This window comes from Entelurus aequoreus, linkage group LG09 (genome assembly GCF_033978785.1).
Source record: "Entelurus aequoreus isolate RoL-2023_Sb linkage group LG09, RoL_Eaeq_v1.1, whole genome shotgun sequence".
NCBI classification, from domain to species: Eukaryota; Metazoa; Chordata; class Actinopteri; order Syngnathiformes; family Syngnathidae; genus Entelurus; species Entelurus aequoreus.
In genome coordinates this window covers 63,949,438-63,971,568 of record NC_084739.1, presented here as the reverse complement: position 1 = coordinate 63,971,568, position 22,131 = coordinate 63,949,438, and the positions used below count along the sequence as shown (strand labels likewise).

The 22,131-nt window shown below is 39.2% G+C and overlaps 1 protein-coding gene across 1 annotated transcript; it reads left to right on the top strand.

The window, feature by feature from the left end:
- The first annotated feature begins 70 nt into the window (after window positions 1-70).
- Window positions 71-8,653, top strand: LOC133657620 (uncharacterized). The gene is made up of 4 exons (XM_062059174.1): window positions 71-3,733; window positions 3,921-4,061; window positions 8,155-8,229; window positions 8,305-8,653. Exons 1-4 carry the CDS (start codon window positions 3,632-3,634, stop codon window positions 8,614-8,616), a joined length of 630 nt encoding a protein of 209 aa, XP_061915158.1. The 5' UTR covers window positions 71-3,631; the 3' UTR covers window positions 8,617-8,653.
- Window positions 8,654-22,131: the final 13,478 nt, after the last annotated feature.

Below are 22,131 nucleotides of genomic sequence, written 5' to 3'. Positions count from 1 at the left end.
ATCATATTGTAGGTGTTTATTACACTTTGCATTCATATTTTGCTGTTTGTCACATATTTGTTTGCTTGATTGTACAATATGTCTATCGAGGAGCTGGTCTGAGAAGTAAAAGAGGAGCGACGCTCATATGTTGTTAATATTCAATATTTTATTGCTCATTGTCAGGTTCAAACACTGATGACATCTATTAAACAAGACAAGAAGCAAGGAATTAAAACAGACAATTAAATTTGGCTCAATTTGAGGAAAGATGTCTGGGCTGTACTCTTGCACAGTCTCCACTACGCTCTGGCGAAAGATTGTCTCACCACGCTCTGGCGAAAGATTGTACGCCACCTCTTTTATTTGGACTTTCCCTGATTACATGGCAACAGCTGTTTCTAAGGGACGTGGGTCGTAAACAGCAATCACCTTTGGTTACAACAGTTCAAAGAAAAGGTCGTGAAACAGTTCAAACAAGCAGTGCCTGGAGGGGAGTCAGGCCCTGCTTCCTCTCCGCTGTGTAGTTCTTGGGTCAAACAATATCTTTCTGTTGATTGCAATACATGAAAGAAACAGAACACCTTCATGTTGCTTCCCATCCTACACAGTGGAGTTTTACAAGCCTTTTGATTGGTAGGATTAAAGACAGCTTTTGTCCTCTCGCCGGGAACTCAATGTAAAACAAAGTTTTGTGATAACTTAGATACAATTATTCTAACACTCATAGTTAATATTGAAAATCCCAAGTAAAAGGGGAGCGACGTTCATATGTTGTTAATATTCAGTGTTTTATTGTTCATAGTTTTAATATTGTAAATGCCATGTAAAAGAGGAGCGACGTTCATATGTTGTTAATATTCAGTGTTTTATTGTTCACAGTTAATATTGTAAATCCCACGTAAAAGAGGAGCGACGTTCATATGTTGTTAATATTCAGTGTTTTATTGTTCATAGTTAATATTGTAAATCCCACTTAAAAGAGGAGCGACCTTCATATATTGTTAATATTTAGTGTTTTATTGTTCATAGTTAATATTGTAAATCCTACTTTCTTTTTGTTTTCAGAACAGTGTGTGTCAGATACCGATTTTTTTGCAACAAAATTCTGCATAAAAGTGATAATATATCATATTGTAGGTGTTTATTACACTTTGCATTCATATTATGCTGTTTGTCACATTTTTGTTTGCTTGATTGTACAATATGTCTATTGAGGAGCTGGTCTGAGAAGTAAAAGAGGAGCGACGCTCATATGTTGTTAATATTCAATATTTTATTGCTCATTGTCAGGTTCAAACACTGATGACATCTATTAAACAAGACAAGAAGCAAGGAATTAAAACAGACAGAATTAAATTTGGCTCAATTTGAGGAAAGACGTCTGGGCTGTACTCTTGCACAGTCTCCACTACGCTCTGGCGAAAGATTGTCTCACCACGCTCTGGCGAAAGATTGTACGCCACCTCTTTTATTTGGACTTTCCCTGATTACATGGCAACAGCTGTTTCTAAGGGACGTGGGTCGTAAACAGCCGTCACCTTTGGTTACAACAGTTCAAAGAAAAGGTCGTGAAACAGTTCAAACAAGCGGTGCCTGGAGGGGAGTCAGGCCCTGCTTCCTCTCCGCTGTGTAGTTCTTGGGTCAAACAATATCTTTCTGTGAATTGCAATACATGAAAGAAACAGAAAACCTTCATGTTGCTTCCCATCCTACACGGTGGAGTTTTACAAGCTTTTTGATTGGTAGGATTAAAGACAGCTTTTGTCCTCTCGCCGAGAACTCAATGTAAAACAAAGTTTTGTGATAACTTAGATACAATTATTCTAACACTCATAGTTAATATTGAAAATCCCACGTAAAAGAGGAGCGACGTTCATATGTTGTTAATATTCAGTGTTTTATTGTTCATAGTTAATATTGTAAATCCCAAGTAAAAGGGGAGCGACGTTCATATGTTGTTAATCTGTTTTATTGTTCATAGATTTAATATCGTAAATACCATGTAAAAGAGGAGCGACGTTCATATGTTGTTAATATTCAGTGTTTTATTGTTCATAGTTAATATTGAAAATCCCACGTAAAAGAGGAGCGACGTTCATATGTTGTTAATATTCAGTGTTTTATTGTTCATAGTTTTAATAATGTAATTCTCACATAATAGAGAAGCGACGTTCATATGTTGTAATATTCATTGTTTTATTGTTCATAGTTAATATTGTAAATCCCACGTAAAAGAGGAGCGACGTTCAATTGTTAATATTTAGTTTGATTTTTTATAGTTAATGTTGAAAATCCCACGTAAAAGAGGAGCAGCGTTCATATGTTGTTAATATTCAGCGTTTTATTGTTCATAGTTAATATTGTAAATCCCACGTAAAAGAGGAACAACGTTCATGTTGTTAATATTCAGTGTTTTATTGTTCATAGTTAATATTGTAAATCCCACGTAAAAGAGGAGCGACGTTCATATGTTGTTAATATTCAGTGTTTTATTGTTCATAGTTAATATTGAAAATCCTACGTAAAAGAGGAGCTACGTTCAATTGTTAATATTTAGTTTGATGTTTTAGTTAATATTGTAAATCCCACGTAAAAGAGGAGCGACGTTCATATGTTGTTAATATTCAGCGTTTTATTGTTCATAGTTAATATTGTAAATCCCACGTAAGAGGAACAACGTTCATGTTGTTAATATTCAGTGTTTTATTGTTCATAGTTAATATTGTAAATCCCACGTAAAAGAGGAACAACGTTCATGTTGTTAATATTCAGTGTTTTATTGTTCATAGTTAATATTGTAAATCCCACGTAAAAGAGGAACAACGTTCATGTTGTTAATATTCAGTGTTTTATTGTTCATAGTTTATATTGTAAATCCCACGTAAAAGAGGAGCGACGTTCATATGTTGTTAATATTCATTGTTTTATTGTTCATAGTTAATATTGTAAATCCCACGTAAAAGAGGAGCGACGTTCATATGTTGTTAATCAGCCTTTTATTGTTCATAGTTAATATTGTAAATCCCACGTAAAAGGGGAGTGACGTTCATATGTTGTTAATATTCAGTGTTTTATTGTTCATAGTTAATATTGTAAATCTCAGTAAAAGAGGAGCGACGTTCATATGTTGTTAATATTCAGTGTTTTATTGTTGGTAGTTAATATTGTAAATCCCACTTTCTTTATTTTCATGTACATTTTGGGTGTCCCATTCAGTAAAAAACTGTAAAATTCCATTCCTTTTTTTTGAGGTGGACATTGTGACTTTTGGTATTAGTGTTCCTGGAAAAAAAGGGACCCAAACACATACTGGACAGCAGATTTTTATAGCTATGTGTACATATCATTTATACACACATACACATTGGCCCCCCCAGACACATTTTATTCCCTCAATGTGTCCCCCGAGTTAAAATATGTGTCTAGCTCTGTACTATATAGTGTTTGCAAACCTCCCATTAATTGCAACTGACCATGGAGTCAATAGTGCGTCAGTAATCCGGGACTGCAGATAACATTTTGTCCCTTTTGCGTTGCAGTTCACCACCGGCGTGGCTAACTGAGCTCACCTTGTTTGTTTTGGCAGCACATTTCCATAGTTACCAGGGCTTTACTGGGCTGGAAAGCTCACTAGGTGGTGCGTGTGCCGATGTCTGCGTGTTTTGGTAAAACCCAGGAGGCCGAAATGTCTGCCAAAATGATCAAAAGGGGAAAGCGGCATTATTCTCCCAAGGGCAACGACGCCAAATGGGTAAGACCTCTTTTTTTTTCTTCCCTCAAATAATTTAATAATCTGTTTTGTAAACACGCAAAATCCTTCAAATGCAATTGTCCAATTGTTGTTGAAAACCCACATCAGTGAATACCACTAATATCTTGCACTGTAGAGGTGTACCTAATGTAGTGTCCGGCGTCGCCTTGTAACGTTTCTCCTCAAGTTTCCTCACCCAGATGTGCCGCAGACCGAGGGCAGGAATCGCGAGCTGTCCACCAGCACCGGGCTCATGCTGACCCAAGTGACCGACTCGCTGCCACAGGCCTTCGACTTCGAACGCTTTCCGAAAGTGCGGATCGAGCACGTACGTATGCAAACAACTACACGCTCGGCGTCAGTGTAGGCCGAGTCTGATGGAATTTAAAGGGTGGATTGCTGTTTTTATTGGAATGAGGCAATCTCTGAAAGTTCTGAACTCCTGTTTCCATACCAGCGTTGTGTTATAGTGTCGATGTAGGTCACCGGTGTCAAACTTAAGGCCCGGGAGCCAGATATGGCCCATCACTTCAATTAACATCTAAATAAATACTTACCGTTGTTTCCGAACTATATAGCGTACCACACCCACTACATTTTTGTAGAATTGTTTTTTTGTCTTAATAGCCGCACCGGACTATAAGCCGTTGTGAAATTATGTTTTTTTTTACACGGAAAGGTTTTGCAAATGTTTATTTACATACCTTAAGTGATGCATGTAACACGGCAGTAAAACGGCTGATCAGACAAAACAGAAGTCATGGTCATGGACCCCACTAGCTGCAGAAGCTAGCTCTCCAATCAGCTGAACAGACTCAATAACTCCACGGTGACGTTTTGGTGGATTTGCTGAGGAATTTGTGAATACTTAGCGGTTTTTTTCCGGACCATATAGCGTACCGGTATTTAAGCCGCACCCACTAAATTTGTATAGGAAAAAATATTTGTCATTATGTTAGCCGCACCGGACTATAAGCCGCAAATATATACATTGTAAAATTATGTTTTTTTTTGACACGGAAAGTTTTTGCAAATGTTTATTTACATACCTTAAATGATGCGTGTAACACGGCAGTAAAACGGCTGATCAGACAAAACAGAAGTCTTCATCATGGACCCCACTAGCTGCGGAAGCTAGCTCTCCAATCAGCTAAACAGACTCAATAACTCCATGGTGACGTTTTGGTGGATTTCCTGAGGAATTTGTGAATACTTGGTGTTTTTTTCCCGGACCATATAGCGTACCGGTATTTAAGCCGCACCCACTACATTTTGTAGAAAAAAATGTCATATTAGCTGCACCAGACTATAAGCCGCAGATATATACGGTTTAAAATGTGTTGTTTTTACACAGAAAGGTTTTGCAAATGTTTATTTACATACCTTAAATGATGCGTGTAACACGGCAGTAAAACGGCTGATCAAACAAAACAGAAGTCATCGTCATGGACCCACTCGCTGCGGAAGCTAGCTCTCTAATCAGCTGAACAGACTCAATAACTCCACAGTGACATTTTGGTCAATTTACTGAGGAATTTGTAAATACGTAACGTTTTTTCCAGACCATATAGCATACCGGTATTTAAGCCGCACCCATTAAATTTTTGTAGAAAAAAATATTTGTCATATTAGCGCACTATAGCCGGACTATAAGCCGCAGATATATACGTTGTAAAATTAGGGTTTTTTTACACAGAAAGTTTTATTTACATACCTTAAATGATGCGTGTAACACAGCAGTAAAACGGCTGATCAAACAAAACAGAAGTCATCGTCATGGACCCCACCAGCAGCGGAAGCTAGCTCTCTAATCAGCTGAACAGACTCAATAACTCCATGGTAAAGTTTTGGTGAATTTACTGAGGAATTTGTGAATACTTACCGTTTTTTCCGGACCATATAGCGTACCGGTATTTAAGCCGCACCCACTAAATTTGTATAGGAAAAAATATTTGTCATATTAGCCGCACCGGACTATAAGCCGCAGATATATACGGTTTAAAATTAGTTGTTTTTCCACAGAAAGGTTTTGCAAATGTTTATTTACATACCTTAAATGATGCGTGTAATACGGCAGTAAAACGGCTGATCAGACAAAATAGAAGTCATCGTCATGGACCCCACTAGCTGCGGAAGCTAGCTCTCTAATCAGCTGAACAGACTCAATAACTCCATGGTAAAGTTTTGGTGAATTTACTGAGGAATTTGTGAATACTTACCGTTTTTTCCGGACCATATAGCGTACCGGTATTTAAGCCGCACCCACTAAATTTGTATAGGAAAAAATATTCGTCATTATATTAGACGCACCGGACTCTAAGCCGCAAATATATACGTTGTAAAATGAGTTTTTTTTTTACACCGGTTTATTTACATACCTTAAATGATGCGTGTAACACGGCAGTAAAACGGCTGATCAGACAAAACAGAAGTCATGGTCATGGACCCACTAGCTGCAGAAGCTAGCTCTCCAATCAGCTGAACAGATTCAATAACTCCACGGTGACGTTTTGGTGGATTTACTGAGGAATTTGTGAAACTGAAACCATACAAAAAGAATGCCATCGTAAGATAATAATTCTAACACAGACATGTCTATAGGTTGATTACATTACGATAGCATGTACAAATATGCATGAAAACACTCCGATCAAACATGTGACGGTTTAGTAAGTATGAACAGTTTTAGTTATATTGTAAAACTTACAAATGTTGTTTGGAGTGACGAATGATGAAACCATACGAGTAGAAAGGCTATGGACAAACTAGTAGGCGGAACGGCATTTGTACTTCCGGTTCAAGGCACTGTAGACGTTCAACACTGCAGTGCGCAAGCTCACCCAAAAGATGGCGCCATAGCACAAACAATAAAACACATTTTCAGCGTCTGTTTGTTGAAAACAAAACGAAGGAAAGGAATCCATAAATTAGCCGCACCGTTTTATAAGCCGCAGGGTCCAAAGCATTGGAAAAAAGTACGGAAAATACATGAAATATTTGCTTTTCACTTTGACTTACAAGTTCGAAGCAAGTCATCCATTAAACTAAAAAAAAAACATTTGGAAAAAATTAGCGAATTGTGTAACGAGGCTATTACATACTTGCCAACCTTGAGACCTCCAATATCGGGAGGTGGGGGGTAGGGGGTGGGGGTGGGGGCTTGGTTGGGGGTGGGGGGGGGGGGGGGGGTTGGGGGCGTGGTTATTTACAGCTAGAATTCACCAACTCGAGTATTTCATTTATATTTCATATATATATATATATATATATATATATGTATGTATGTATGTATGTATGTATGTATGTATGTATGTGTATATATATATATATATATATGTATATATATATATATATATATATATATATATATATATATATATATATATATATATATATATATATATATATATATATATATATATATATATATATATATATATATGTATGAAATACTTGGCTTTCAGTGAATTCTAGCTATATATATATATATATATATATATATATATATATATATATATATATATATATATATTTATTTTATTTACATAGAAAAAAAACAAAAAAACTTGAATTTCAGTGTTCCGGTGGCTATCCATTAGATGGCAGTATTGTCCTGTTTAACTTCTCCGTTCATTGGGCAGGCAAGCTGTTTATACTGTGTGAAAGCGGACGTGAAAACAGGCTGTCCCCACTCAGTCTCAGGTCCGCATTGAGCTGGAGGGGGCGTGGCCTCCAGCTCCGGCTGAATACCGGGAGTTTGTCAGGAGAAAATCTCTGCCGGGAGGTTGTCGGGAGAGGCGCTGAATACCGGGATTCTCCCGCTAAAAACGGGAGGGTTGGCAAGTATGCTATTATACGTTTATGAATATAAATTCACTGTTCCGATGTGGCTCTCAATAAAAACGAGTTTGACACCCTTGAAGGCGTTAATAACTCAAAAGCTAGTTGAGGCTGACTCAACAGCGCCTTCGCTGGTGGCACCCAAGTAGTGCACCCCATTTAATTAATAATCAAAAGTCAATTCCACACAAAGATCCATAAATCAGGGCCTTTTTCAGAGTGAGGATACACACATTCTATAAAGGACATTTTCAGTCACTATTGGGACACGTTTTACCTCTCAAAATACATTTTATACAGAATACAGAGGGGTATACATACTCTACATTTGTCTCGTAGTTCATATAATGCTGATAGGTTGGCATATGAACATTAGAAAATAGCCCTGTAATGCAAAATAATAATGTCAACTACTTGCAGATTTAACCAATTGTTGGTCCCTAGGTTGTAGTTATGAGTGATTGACCTCTGCCTAGCAACAAGTCCCAAAAAAAAACAACAATCCTAGCAATTCTGCTGACCTGCATTGATATATGTATATATTTTAAATAAATAAATCTGATGGTGTTCCTGTTTGACAGAAAACCAGGACATATCCAGTGTCAGACATCAACAACAGGCTTTCCCTCCACGACAATATCATCGTTTTCGACGACGTGAGTACGAAACCGTGCATGTTGTGTTTCGCTTTTACGCCTTAAAAGCCAACGTTTTGCCACGTGGCATGCCAGGGCGCGGGACGCAGAAAGTGCCCGCAGGACGCCAGCATGCACAGATCCCACTTCTGCCTGTGCCACGACGGCCGCAAAGGCAGCGTCAAAGTGGGCGACTCCATCTACCGGGCCGACTACGCCACGCAGCCGACCGTGGAGGATACCACCGCCACCAGGCGCTTCCCGCGCGACCACAAGACGAAGTGCGAGAAGACGGCTACGGCGCCGGGGGAAGGGGACTTCATGTGGTTTGGGAAACATAACCGTGACGAAGAGATCAGCATGGAAGTGCTGGGCTTTGCCAACCTTAAAACATCCATCAGGCCGTAGGATTCCCATTTCAAGTAGCTTAATAATAAATAAAAGACCTAATGCAAAATATATTGTCTGCAGTTCTGTGCAAAAACAAACTATTGTAGAAAACTAAATGAGGCAATTCCTGAAGGAACTGGACGTTGAGTGGGTCTAGCATAATAGTGTGAAAGTCCAGTCCATAGTGGATCTAACATAATAGTGAGAGTCCAGTCCATAGTGGATCTAACATAATAGTGAGAGTCCAGTCCATAGTGGATCTAACATAATAGTGAGAGTCCAGTCCATAGTGGATCTAACATAATAGTGTGAGTCCAGTCCATAGTGGATCTAACATAATAGTGAGAGTCCAGTCCATAGTGGATCTAACATAATAGTGAGAGTCCAGTCCATAGTGGATCTAACATAATAGTGAGAGTCCAGTCCATAGTGGATCTAACATAATAGTGAGAGTCCAGTCCATAGTGGATCTAACATAATAGTGTGAGAGTCCAGTCCATAGTGGATCTAACATAATAGTGAGAGTCCAGTCCATAGTGGATCTAACATAATAGTGAGAGTCCAGTCCATAGTGGATCTAACATAATAGTGAGAGTCCAGTCCATAGTGGATCTAACATAATAGTGTGAGAGTCCAGTCCATAGTGGATCTAACATAATACTGAGAGTCCAGTCCTTGGTGGATCTAACATAATAGTGAGAGTCCAGTCCATAGTGGATCTAACATAATAGTGAGAGTCCAGTCCATAGTGGATCTAACATAATAGTGAGAGTCCAGTCCATAGTGGATCTAACATAATAGTGAGAGTCCAGTCCATAGTGGATCTAACATAATAGTGAGAGTCCAGTCCATAGTGGACCTAACATAATAGTGAGAGTCCAGAATTCCACCTGAGGAGCTTAAAAATGTGACGTCTCAGTTCCCAAACGTTTACTGAGTTGTTAAAAGGAAAGGCCATGTAACACAGTGGTGAACATGCCCTTTCCCAACTACTTTGGCACGTGTTGCAGCCATGAAATTCTAAGTTAATTATTATTTGTAAAAAAAAAAAAAAGTTTATGAGTTTGAACATCAAACATGTTGTCTTTGTAGTGCATTCAATTGAATATGGGTTGAAAAGGATTTGCAAATCATTGTATTCCGTTTATATTTACATCTAACACAATTTCCCAACTCATATGGAAACGGGGTTTGTAAATGGAGTTAGGGAATTTCGGGTATGTCAGGTTCAAACACTGATGACATCTATTAAACAGACAAGCAAGGAATCATGCAGAGACAGAGTTCAATTTAGCTCAATGAGGAGAGACGTATTGGGCTGTACACTTAGTTACAGTTCCAACCTACGCTCTAAGGCAGTGGTCCCCAACCACCGGTCCGTGACGCACAAACATTAATTGATTGATAAACTACCACATTTTCTTCAAATTAACTTTGGCCAGTCCCACTAAACACACCAATAAGCTTGGTAATATATGTAAATTACAACTATTTTGTTATAGTAAATGTTTTTTTGTTATAGTAGACGCCCCTGCTTATTTCAGCAAGACAATGCCAAGCCACGTGTTACATCAACGTGGCTTCATAGTAAGAGAGTGCGGGTACTAGACTGGCCTGCCTGTAGTCCAGACCTGTCTCCCATTGAAAATGTGTGGCGCATTATGAAGCCTAAAATAGCACAACGGAGACTGTTGAACAACTTAAGCTGTACATCAAGCAAGAATGGAAAATAATTCCACCTGAGAAGCTTCAAAGATGTGTCTCCTCAGTTCCCAAACTGTGACAACTTTTTTGCAATGTGTTGCTGCCATTAAATGTTTAGTTGGCCGTGCTCTCTTTATACACCACGGCAAAAAAAATCTGGCGCTAAAGTCAAGGACAAGTTTCTTAAGTGCAAAAATGATGACTAAAGTGGTAAACCTGTATTGTATTTGCACTTCAATATTAGTGACAGTTAAGGAATATATTCATTAATAATTTAGCGTATTTTAGCACAGCATGATTATATTGAAGTTATTTATGAATCCCTTCTTATGCAGTATATCAGGTTAGTGCTGATTTTTCTAATCAGTCTGATGAATAATATTCTTTGTGATGGTTTCTTATCACTTGAGAGTTAGATTTAATTATTTAATATGATTGAAATCATGAGTAAGCTTACTTATTTGGTGTACTTGTGACATTCCTTCATAGACATGACGGTGAAAAACTGAAAAAATAAAGCGATATAAACATACTTATTATTGTCTCTCTACATATTTGTCTACTATGACATACAAAATGTAACTGTAATGTCCCAAAATGTCCAGCAGAGGGAGACCGCCGCCCGCCTGAATGACTTGAACACGTTTGATCTAATTCGACAATTCTATTCAACATATCGGCACTATTACATGTCTGACATGTTCTTAACTTGTTAAAGACAACTTACGCCATTGCTTCTACGCTGCTTTGTGTAGGATGGCAGCGGATATTATGACAGAAGACAGCAACATGTACGAATCGCTTTTAGACGAATACCGGAAGTCAACCAACAGGAAGTCATTTAGCGGAAGTGACATCATCGAACTGCTGTTGACCGATTATAGCCTACAAGAAATAAAAACAACTTTAAAGCATTACAGTCGCCTTTTCCCTTTCCACTTGGATGTCATTTCGCTTTTGCTGTTTCTATTTACAATTTCAAAGTGACGCTGTGTTGGACCTTCCAACATCTGCCACCTAGCGGAAGTAATAATATAACCATCATAATATAACCAGCGTTACACGCCTTCACTGTGGCCACTTCATTAGGTACAAGGTGACCCTCATGAGGACACGCATGATACCATCTTCTTGTGGTATCATGTTATCAATGATCATGTTATCATTGGATCATCTTTTTATGGTATCATGTTATCATTGATCATGTTATCATTGGATCACCTTTTTATGGTATCCTCTTATGATGTTATCATTGGATCATCTTTTTATGCTGTGTTATCATTGGATCTTCTTTTTATGGTATCATGTTATCATGGATCATGTTATCATTGGATCATCTTTCTATGGCATGTCATCATTTATCATGTTATCGTTGATCATCTTTTTATGCTATCATTGGATCATGTTATAATTGGATCATCTTCTTATGGTATACTTTTATCATTGATCATTTTAACATTGGATCGTCTTTTTATGATATAATTTTATCATTGATCATGTTATCATTGGATCATGTTTTTATGGTATCATTTTATCATTGATCATGTTATCATTGGATCATCTTTTTATGACAAAAGGGCAAGGTTGATTCAGCTTGCGTTTAGTTTGCCACCTAGTGGTCAGTGTGTGACATGACAATCACGTTTTAGTCAACTGTCAGTCATTACATGTGAATAAGATCTGAACAGGCAGCAAATACACAATCCGATTGCACAACACCTGGACTAGATTGTGCAACACCTGGACTAGATTGTGCAACACCTGGACTATAGACTAGTCAGAGCTGATTGGATTGTACAACACCTGGACTGTAGACTAGTCAGAGCTGATTGGATTGCTGGTTTTACGAGCAGAGGAGCATGTTCGGCAGCGCACACACACAGAGTACTTACAAGCAGACACGGTGTGTAGACAGAAAAGGGAGAACGGACGCAGATAAAGGTGACGTTATAACACTGAAACGCCCTCAGGAAGAGGTGCTTTAAGACACTAATCCTCGCCTCCATGGCGACAAATAAAGTACGTTTCTTACATGTAGCATTATCACTGGAGGACGAGGAATAGCTAAACATGCTTCACTACACACCGTAGGAGGATACGATAGCTCACCGGCGTCACAATGTAAACAAATGCCAAGGGTGGATCTACACCTGACATCCACTGTAATGATACCAAGTACAGGAGTGTATCTGGTCGATACTACTATGATTACTTCGATAATTTTTATTGTCACAAAATCTTTTTTCCTTTAAAAAAAAATCATTATGTTTATAAACTCAGGAAATACGTCCCTGGACACATGAGGACTTAAATTATGACCAATGTATGATCCTGTAACTACTTGGTATCGGATCGATACCTAAATGTGTGGTATCATCCAAAACTAATGTGAAGTATCCAAACAACAGAAGTTTAAGTGATTATTACATTTGAACAGAAGTGTAGATAAAACATGTTAAGACAGAAAATAAGCAGACATTAACAGTAAATGAACAAGTGGATTAAAAATCTATTTTTTACAGTTTGTCCCTCATAATGTTGACAAAATAATAGGTGTATAAATGACACAATATGTTACTGCATACGTCAGCAGACTAATTAGGAGCCTTTGTTTGTTTACTTACTACTAAAAGACAAGTTGTCTAGTATGTTCACTATTTTATTTAAGGACTAAATTGCAATAATAAACATATGTTTCATGTACCCTAAGATTTTTTGTTAAAATAAAGCCAATAATGCCATTTTTTGTGGTCCCCTTTATTTAGAAAAGCACAGAAAAGTATCTAAATACAGAATATGTCTACTAGATACACTAGTAGACATATTCAATCATCACTAAACTCAAGAGTAAGCTGTAGGATTTCTGTGGAGTCAATAAAATGGAATCTGCTGTTAAAGGCAGAATATCAGGGACATTTATATTTATGTGCGTGAAATGTTGTCATCTCATCTGTTGTGTTGTTGTTGTGAACGACATCATGGATGTAACATCAGTGTACAAAACCCCAAACCAGTGAAGTTGGCACATTGTTTAAGTTGTAAATAAAAAGAGAATACAATGATTTGCAAATCCTTATATTCAATTGAATAGACTGCAAAGACAAGATATTTAACATTCGAACTGGAAAACTTTATTTTTTGCAAATATTAGCTCATTTGGAATTTGATGCCAAATATTAGCTCATTTGGAATTTGATGTGTTTAAAAAAAGTTGGCACAAGTGGCAAAAAAAGACTGAGAAAGTTGAGGAATGCTCGCCAAACACTTATTTGGAACATCCCACAGGTGAACAGGCTAATTGGGAACAGGTGGGTGCCATGATTGGGTATAAAAGCAGTTTCCATGGAAGGCTCAGTCATTCACAAACAAGGGTGGGGCGAGGGTCACCACTTTGTTAACAAATGCCTGAGCAAATTGTCCAATAGTTTAAGAACAACATTTCTCAACCAGCTATTGCAAGGAATTTAGGGATTTCACCATCTACACTCCGTAATATCATCAAAAGGGTTCAGAGAATCTGGAGAAATCGCTGCACGTAAGCCATGAATTTACGGACTTTTGATCCCTCAGGCGGTACGGCATGAAAAAGCGACATCAGTGTGTAAAGGATATCACCACATGGGCTCAGGAACACTTCAGAAAACCACTGTCAGTAACTACAGTTGGTCGCTACATCTGTAAGTGCAAGTTAAAACTCTACTATGCAAAGCCAAAACCATTTATCAACAGTGTTGGGTTAGTTACTGAAAACCAGTAACTAGTTACAGTTACTAGTTACATTATTTCAAAAGTAACTCAGTTACTTACACCAAAAAGTAATGCGTTACTGTGAAAAGTAACTATTTAGTTACTTCTTTTTTTTAAAGCTCCCATTAATGCCCTTTTAGCCTTCATTTGAGTACTGTTATTGCACTGGAGAATAATACAATGTGTTGATCAACTTGACTGAACTCTGCTAAGCAATGTGGTCTACATACAACACACAAAGACAAAGATATGTTTCAAAGGGCCAAATTATTTCAGGCCAGAACAAATCGAGAAAACTATTTTAAATAGCTGCAACATAACATACATAAGTAACAAACAGCATAATAACAACATAGCTGTAAAGCAAGGAAGTACTTTAACTTTAACTTTACATGCCAAAGCCTAACCAGGCGTTTTTTCTCTCAAGGAATTCTGAAATAAAATCATGTCTGAAGCCCAGAACATTCTACGCCAGGGGTCACCAACCTTTTTGAAAGCAAGAGCTACTTCTTGGGTACTGATTAATGCGAAGGGCTACCAGTTTGATACACACTTAAATAAATTGCCAGAAATAGCCAATTTGCTCAATTTACCTTTAACTCTATGTTATTATTAATAATTAATGATATTTACACTTAATTGAACGGTTTAAAAGAGGAGAAAGCATGAAAAAAATGACAATTAAATTTTGAAACATAGTTTATCTTCAATTTCGACTCTTTAAAATTCAAAATTCAACCGAAAAAAAGAAGAGAAAAACTAGCTAATTCGAATCTTTTTGAAAAAATAAAAAAATAATTTATGGAACATCATTACTAATTTTTCCTGATTAAGATTAATTTTAGAATTTTGATGACATGTTTTAAATAGGTTAAAATCCAATCTACACTTTGTTTGAATATATAACAAATTGGACCAAGCTATATTTCTAACAAAGACAAATCATTATTTCTTATAGATTTTCCAGAGCAAAATTTTTAAAAGAAATTCAAAAGACTTTGAAATAAGATTTAAATTTGATTCTACAGATTTTCTAGATTTGCCGGAATAATTTTTTTGAATTTGAATCATAATAAGTTTGAAGAAATATTTCACAAATATTCTTCGTCGAAAAAACAGAAGCTAAAATGAAGAATTCAATTAAAATGTATTTATTATTCTTTACAATAAAAAAAAAAAAAATTGACTTGAACATTGATTTAAATTGTCAGGAAAGAAGAGGAAGGAATTTAAAAGGTAAAAAGGTATATGTGTTTAAAAATCCTAAAATCATTTTTAAGGTTGTATTTTTTCTCTAAAATTGACTTTTTGAAAGTTATAAGAAGCAAACTAAAAAAATTAATGAATTTATTTAAACAAGTGAAGACCGAGTCTTTAACATATTTTCTTGGATTTTCAAATTCGATTTGAGTTTTGTCTCTCTTAGAATTAAAAATGTCGAGCAAAGCGAGACCAGCTTGCTAGTAAATAAATACAATTTAAAAAATAGAGGCAGCTCACTGGTAAGTGCTGCTATTTGAGCTATTTTTAGAACAGGCCAGCGGGCTACTCATCTGGTCCTTACGGGCTACCTGGTGCCCGCGGGCACCGCGTTGGTGACCCCTGCTCTACGCATTTCCCCAGTTTTAGTTGAGAGATAAGGAAAGATTGGCCTGGCCCACTAGCATCCCTCTTTATGTTTGTGAACTTTATAGTCTATACATTTAGAGTGATGTGATAATCAAACACTCTAGAAGTCTAGAATGAAAGAGTATATACGAGAATTGACAGAGTGTGTGTACTATAATTCATAATAACATTGATTTTGATTCAATATTATGTTTTGAGCAATGACAGTTTGAAAGAAAAAAAAAACAACTTTGTTTTATTAGTCAACATTGCAACTTTTTCGAAATTACATTTCACCTTTAAGCTTTTTTATTTCACTTTTGTTATGTTTTTGTTCATTTTAATAGTATTTTTAGAATGTGCTGTGGGCCTTTAAAACATTAGCTGTGGGCCGCAAATGGCACACCTTTGACACCCCTGCTATAGATAATAAAAAATATAATGTAACGTAAAATAAAGCAGTAACGCATCATGTAGTAACGGTAACCGAGTTACTGAATATAAAAAATAACGCGTTAGATTACTAGTTACCGCCGAAACTAACTTTGTAACGCGTTAGTCCCAACACTGTTTATCAACAACACCCAGAAACGCCACTGGCTTAGCTGGGCTTGAGCTCATCTAAGATGGACTGATACAAAGTGGAAAAGTGTTCTGTGGTCTGACGAGTCCACATTTCAAATTGTTTTTGGAAACTGTGGACGTCGTGTCCTCCGGACCAAAAGAGGAAAAGAACCATCCGGATTGTTCTAGGCGCAAAGTTGAAAAGCCAGCATGTGTGATGGTATGGGGGTGTATTAGTGCCCAAGACATGGGTAACTTACACATCTGCGAAGGCACCATTAATGCTAAAAGGTACATACAGGTTTTGGAGCAACGTATGTTGCCATCCAAGCAACGATACCATGGACGCCCCTGCTTATTTCAGCAAGACAATGCCAAGCCACGTGTTGTATCAACGTGGCTTCATAGTATAAGAGTGCGGGTACTAGACTGGCCTGCCTGTAGTCCAGACCTGTCCATCAAGCAAGAATGGGAAAGAATTCCACCTGAGAAGCTTCAAAAATGTGTCTCCTCAGTTCCCAAACCTTTACTGAGTGTTGTTAAAAGGAAAGGCCATGTAACACAGTGGTAAAAATGTCCCTGTGACAACTTTTTCGCAAACCGTTGCTGCCATTAAATTCTAAGTTAATGATTATTTCCCCCAAAAAATTAAGTTTCTCAGTTTGAACATTAAATATCTTGTCTTTGCAGTCTATTCAATTGAATATAAGTTGAAAATGATTTGCAAATCATTGTATTCTGTTTTTATTTACCATTTAAACAACGTGACAACTTCACTGGTTTCATTTAAAGGTGCAATAAATACTTGATTTCAAATGAATAATTGTGTTCTAAATTGCCATTTCAATGTCAATCCAAATAATCGTGCATGTTTTTGTTTGTGTTTTGGGTGTAGTTTCTTTGTTTGGGGCTGTTTCCTGTTGAGCGCTCTTATTTTGGTTCCACTTCCTGTTGGTGTCTGGCAGCAACTTGAGCCCTGCTTCTCAGCGCCAGTGATTAGTAATGATGCCTCTCACCTGCTGTGTTTGATTACTGGAGGGCTTTAAATGCCAGCCTCACAGCTTGCTTGTTTTGGTTACGTGGGTGTTTGTTACAGATCCTTTTGTTTTGGACCTTTTGATCGTCAGCTTTACGTGCACAGCTTGACTATTTGGATTTTCCACCTGCCTTTGCATTTTTGGGGTTTTCTGAACGTGACACGTGGCACGACGAAAGCCACGCAGGCTCTGGATGCACACTTGCCAACCTTGAGACCTTCGAATTCGGGAGATTGGGGATGGGGTTTGAGGTGTGGGGGGGGGGTGTATATTGTAGCCCGGAAGAGTTAGGGATGCAAGGGATTCTGGGTATTTGTTCTGTTGTGTTTATGTTGTGTTACGGTGCGGATGTTCTCCCGAAACATGTTTGTCATTCTTGTTTTGTGTGGGTTTTTGATTGATTGATTGATTGATTGATTGAGACTTTTATTAGTAGGTTGCACAGTGAAGTACATATTCCTTACAATTGACCACTAAATGGTAACACCCGAATAAGTTTTTCAACTTGTTTAAGTCGGGGTCCACTTAAATTGATTCATGATACAGATATATACTATCCTATATACTATCATCATAATACAGTCATCACAAAAGATAATCACATTGAATTATTTACATTATTTACAATCAGGAGTGTGGAGGGGGGGTGGGGTGGGGGGGTGGGGATATGGACATCAAGTAGTGGACATAGAGAGAGAGAGAGAGAAAGAGAGAGAGATCAGAAGGCATAAGAAAAAGAATCTGCATTTGATTGTTTACATTTGATTATTAGCAATCCGGGGAGGGTGTTAGTTTAGGGTTGTAGCTGCCTGGAGGTGAACTTTTATAGCGGTTTTGAAGGAGGATAGAGATGCCCTTTCTTTTATACCTGTTGGGAGCGCATTCCACATTGATGTGGCATAGAAAGAGAATGAGTTAAGACCTTTGTTAGTTCGGAATCTGGGTTTAACGTGGTTAGTGGAGCACCCCCTGGTGTTGTGGTTATGGCGGTCATTTACGTTAAGGAAGTAGTTTGACATGTACTTCGGTATCAGGGAGGTGTAGCGGATTTTATAGACTAGGCTCAGTGCAAGTTGTTTAACTCTGTCCTCCACCTTGAGCCAGCCCACTTTAGAGAAGTGGGTAGGAGTGAGGTGGGATCTGGGGTGGAGGTCTAGAAGTAACCTGACTAGCTTGTTCTGAGATGTTTGGAGTTTAGATTTGAGGGTTTTGGAGGTGCTAGGGTACCAGGAGGTGCATGCGTAATCGAAAAAGGGTTGAACGAGAGTTCCCGCCAGAATCCTCAAGGTGCTTTTGTTGACCAGAGAGGAAATTCTGTAGAGAAATCTTGTTCGTTGGTTAACCTTTCTGATTACCTTGGTTGCCATTTTATCACAGGAAAGGGTAGCCTCTAGAATGGAACCTAGGTAGGTGACCTCATCTTTCCTGGTGATGACACTGTCACCTACTTTTATGGTGAAGTGATTGACTCTCTTAAGTTTGATGTGGGACCCAAACAGGATGGATTCTGTTTTACCCAAGTGGATTGATAGCTTGTTGTCAGCGAGCCAGGTGCAAGTTCTACAGAGCTCAGCACTGAGGATTTTCTCCACCTGTGACTTGTCCTTGCCGGATACCAGCAGGGCAGAGTCATCCGCAAACAAAAACAATTCACAGTCACATGCCGATGACATGTCGTTTATGTATATTAGGAACAGTAAAGGTCCCAATATACTGCCTTGGGGGACTCCACAGCTCACCGAGAGGGGGGGGGACATGGTGCCGTTCACCTCTACCACCTGCTCCCTCCCCTCCAAGTAAGACTGCATCCAGCTCCAAGAGGTTTTGTTAAATCCGATTGCTCTGAGCTTATCCAACAGTATAGCGTGGTTAACGGTGTCAAAGGCCTTCTGAAGGTCCAGCATGACCATGCCGCAGTATTTGCCCGCGTCCACCTCATGTTTGATGTGGTCGGTCAGATAGAGAAGGCATGTGTCAGTGGAGTGGTTAGTTCTGAAGCCGGATTGGAATTTGTACATGAGTTTATTAGTGGCAAGGTAACTATCGACCTGTTCATAAACTATTTTCTCCATTACTTTCGAAATGGAGCTGAGAATAGAAACAGGTCGGTAGTTGCCAGGTTCCAATTTGCTTCCTTTTTTAAAGAGGGGAGTTACTCTTGCTATCTTAAAATCTTTTGGTACTTGGCCTTGTGTAATTGATAGGTTTATTATGTGCGTGATGATCGGGGCAATGATGGAGGCAGAGTCCCTGAGGAATCTGGAGGGAATATTATCAAGGCCGGTGGCCTTGTTAGGGTGGAGCGCGCTCAATTTTTTAAACACCTCATCAGCTGTGACCATTTCTAATTTGAAATCATTGTTGGATACTCCTAGCTTTCTGTAGAAGGCTTTAATGTGTTCTACACCAAAGCGACCAGAGTGGTGGGACAGCTTGTTGACAAGAGTTGCAGCTATGCTGGTGAAAAAGGCGTTAAGTCTGCTAGCTACCTCCATTTTGTCTGTAATGAGGGAGTCACCCTCCTTGATGCTGATGTTGGTGAGTCTTGTTTTAAGTTTCTGGCTGCAACCAGGAAGCTGGTTGTTGAGAATTTTCCAGAGCTCACGTGGCTTATTCGTGTTTTCCTCTATTTTGTCGTTAATGTAATTTTTTTTTAAGGATTTAGTCAGGTTGGTTGACTTATTTCTTAATTTATTGCATTGCTTTTTGAGAGTTGAAAGGAGTAATTTGAGGTTGATATTATTGGGTTGTTTATCTACTTCTGTTTTACATTTTTGGTATTCAGAGTATTTCCTGTCTCTGTCTTTTATGGCAGCTAATAGGTCCGGATTCATCCATGGTTCCGAGCGGGCTTTGATCCTGACTGTTTTCACGGGAGCCATGTCATTTAGTATCTTTAGGAACGCCGTTTTGAAGCGATCCCAAGCGACATCGACCAGGTTGCTCGCGAGCACAGGGGACCAGTCCCACTCATCTAATTTTAAATTGAAATTGTCATTGGAGTATTTTTTGAGGGATCTGGATTGGGCTGTTATGTGGCCATTGGCTTTAGGTTTAGCTATTTTACGGGTGCAGAAGGTTAGATAGTGGTCGCTAAGACCACAGATCATGACCCCACTATTTTTTATTTTAGGCCGGTCTGAAGTGAGAATGAGATCTATGGTTGATTGGGTGGAATCACACACCCTTGTGGGTAGCGCTATTAGCTGGGAAAGACCGTGCAGATTACAAAACTTGCTGAAGGATCTGAAGACAGGTGCATCTTTGCGTTGAATATCTGTGTTCAGATCCCCAGTTATAATTTTCTCCATGTTTTTCTGTCCCCGCCAAGCATTCTTCCAAAGCCCCATAGAAATCACTCTGATTAGGGGGTCTATAAACAGTCCCTATTAGTACCGGCTTAGCATTTTTAAATTTGATTTCCGCCCACACAGATTCCAGGTTATTGTGGTTAAGATCAGTGCGAGTTATGTATTTAATATCCTGGTGAATATACATACAAACGCCCCCACCGTGTTTATTCCTATCCTTTCTGATAACCGAAAAGTTTTGTATTTCTATCTCTGAGTCAGAAATACTTTGATCAAATTTGGTTTCAGAGAAACACAAGATTTTTACCTTCGTGTTGAGGAACATTTCTCTGATTTGGTCGAGTTTGGCTCCAGAGAGGCTGTTCACATTAAGGTGGATGATGTGTAGTCCACTGGAACCAAACAGAGCATCAGAGTCCGCTGTGTTGTGGTACTGACCAGAAAAATTGTTGGTTATTATTGCTGTTGCAGTTGAAGAGCAAGGAGAGAGAGGAGAGAGAGGCATATTGATCGTCCTCCAGGTGAAGGGGGAGGGAGAGAAAGGGGGAGGGGAGGGAGAGGGAGGAGGAGGCCAGGTAGGGTTGCTGGGGGATGGGTTGGGTTTCCTTTTGGCGGGCTTTTTTGAAGACAAAGAGAAAGAGAATAACGAAAATGTTTGTGTAAAGGCGCCTCTAAATCCTGTGTATGGCGCGTCCTCGGCCGTCCGGGACCGGGGAGAGGTCGCGTGGACCCCCGCCATCTCGCGCAGCTCCCCGCAATCACCGATGTCCGGGTCGCCGTCCACCGCAGCCGCCGCGTCGTTCACCGCCGCTGAGTCGCTGCCTTCTCTGATGACCGGGTCGTCCTCCACCGCCGCCGCCGAGCCTCCGACCGTGTCGATGAACGGGGCGAAGTCCTCCGCCGGGTTCAGTGTTAAAGTTGTTTATACAGCTAACCTCAGTGTGACCTGTATGGCTGTTGACCAAGTATGTCTTGCAGTCACTTTCGTGTGTATGCAGAAGCCACATACAACATGGGATTGGGCCGGCACGCTGTGGTGGTATGGTGAAAAAGCGGCCGCATCGACAGGTTGTAGATGCAATCGGGAACAGGCTGTTCTGTAGAACTCCCCCGAGGACTCCTCAAAGATGGACGCTTTTGACCTTCCTTTTTTTCAACAACACCTGGTGTCGAACTTTGAGATCGGCCCCAGTCCACAAAAACATTTCAACATCTCACCCAAGTTAATTGGGCATACATGCACACACACGCCCTTCCCCAAATCAACGCCTTCACCACTGCTTAATTCCTCCAGTTGTGGGGTCTGAGTAGCGCCTTATAGCGGCAGCCGGCCTCCAGGGTCCCAACTCCCCCCCCTCTGTTGCGAGTTGTTATGATTACATGTACCATGTTTATGTGTGTCATGCTATGTGAGGTTTTTTCCTCGGACTCAGTCTGGACCCCTCCTGAGGGTCCAGCCTTAGACTGATATTTTGTTTTACTCTTCCCCCTTTCCTAATGTCACCTTTTTCCCACCTTTTTAAGGAGCGCTGTAAGTGGCTGTTCCGTTGGCGGTCCCGTCT

Bases quoted from the DNA above. Each gene is read 5' to 3' on its own strand.
- LOC133657620 (XM_062059174.1), top strand. From the start codon at position 3,632: ATGTCTGCGTGTTTTGGTAAAACCCAGGAGGCCGAAATGTCTGCCAAA. The intron at 4,062-8,154 runs GTACGTATGCAA...CCTGTTTGACAG, and splicing joins CGAAAGTGCGGATCGAGCAC to AAAACCAGGACATATCCAGT. The intron at 8,230-8,304 runs GTGAGTACGAAA...GTGGCATGCCAG, and splicing joins ATATCATCGTTTTCGACGAC to GGCGCGGGACGCAGAAAGTG.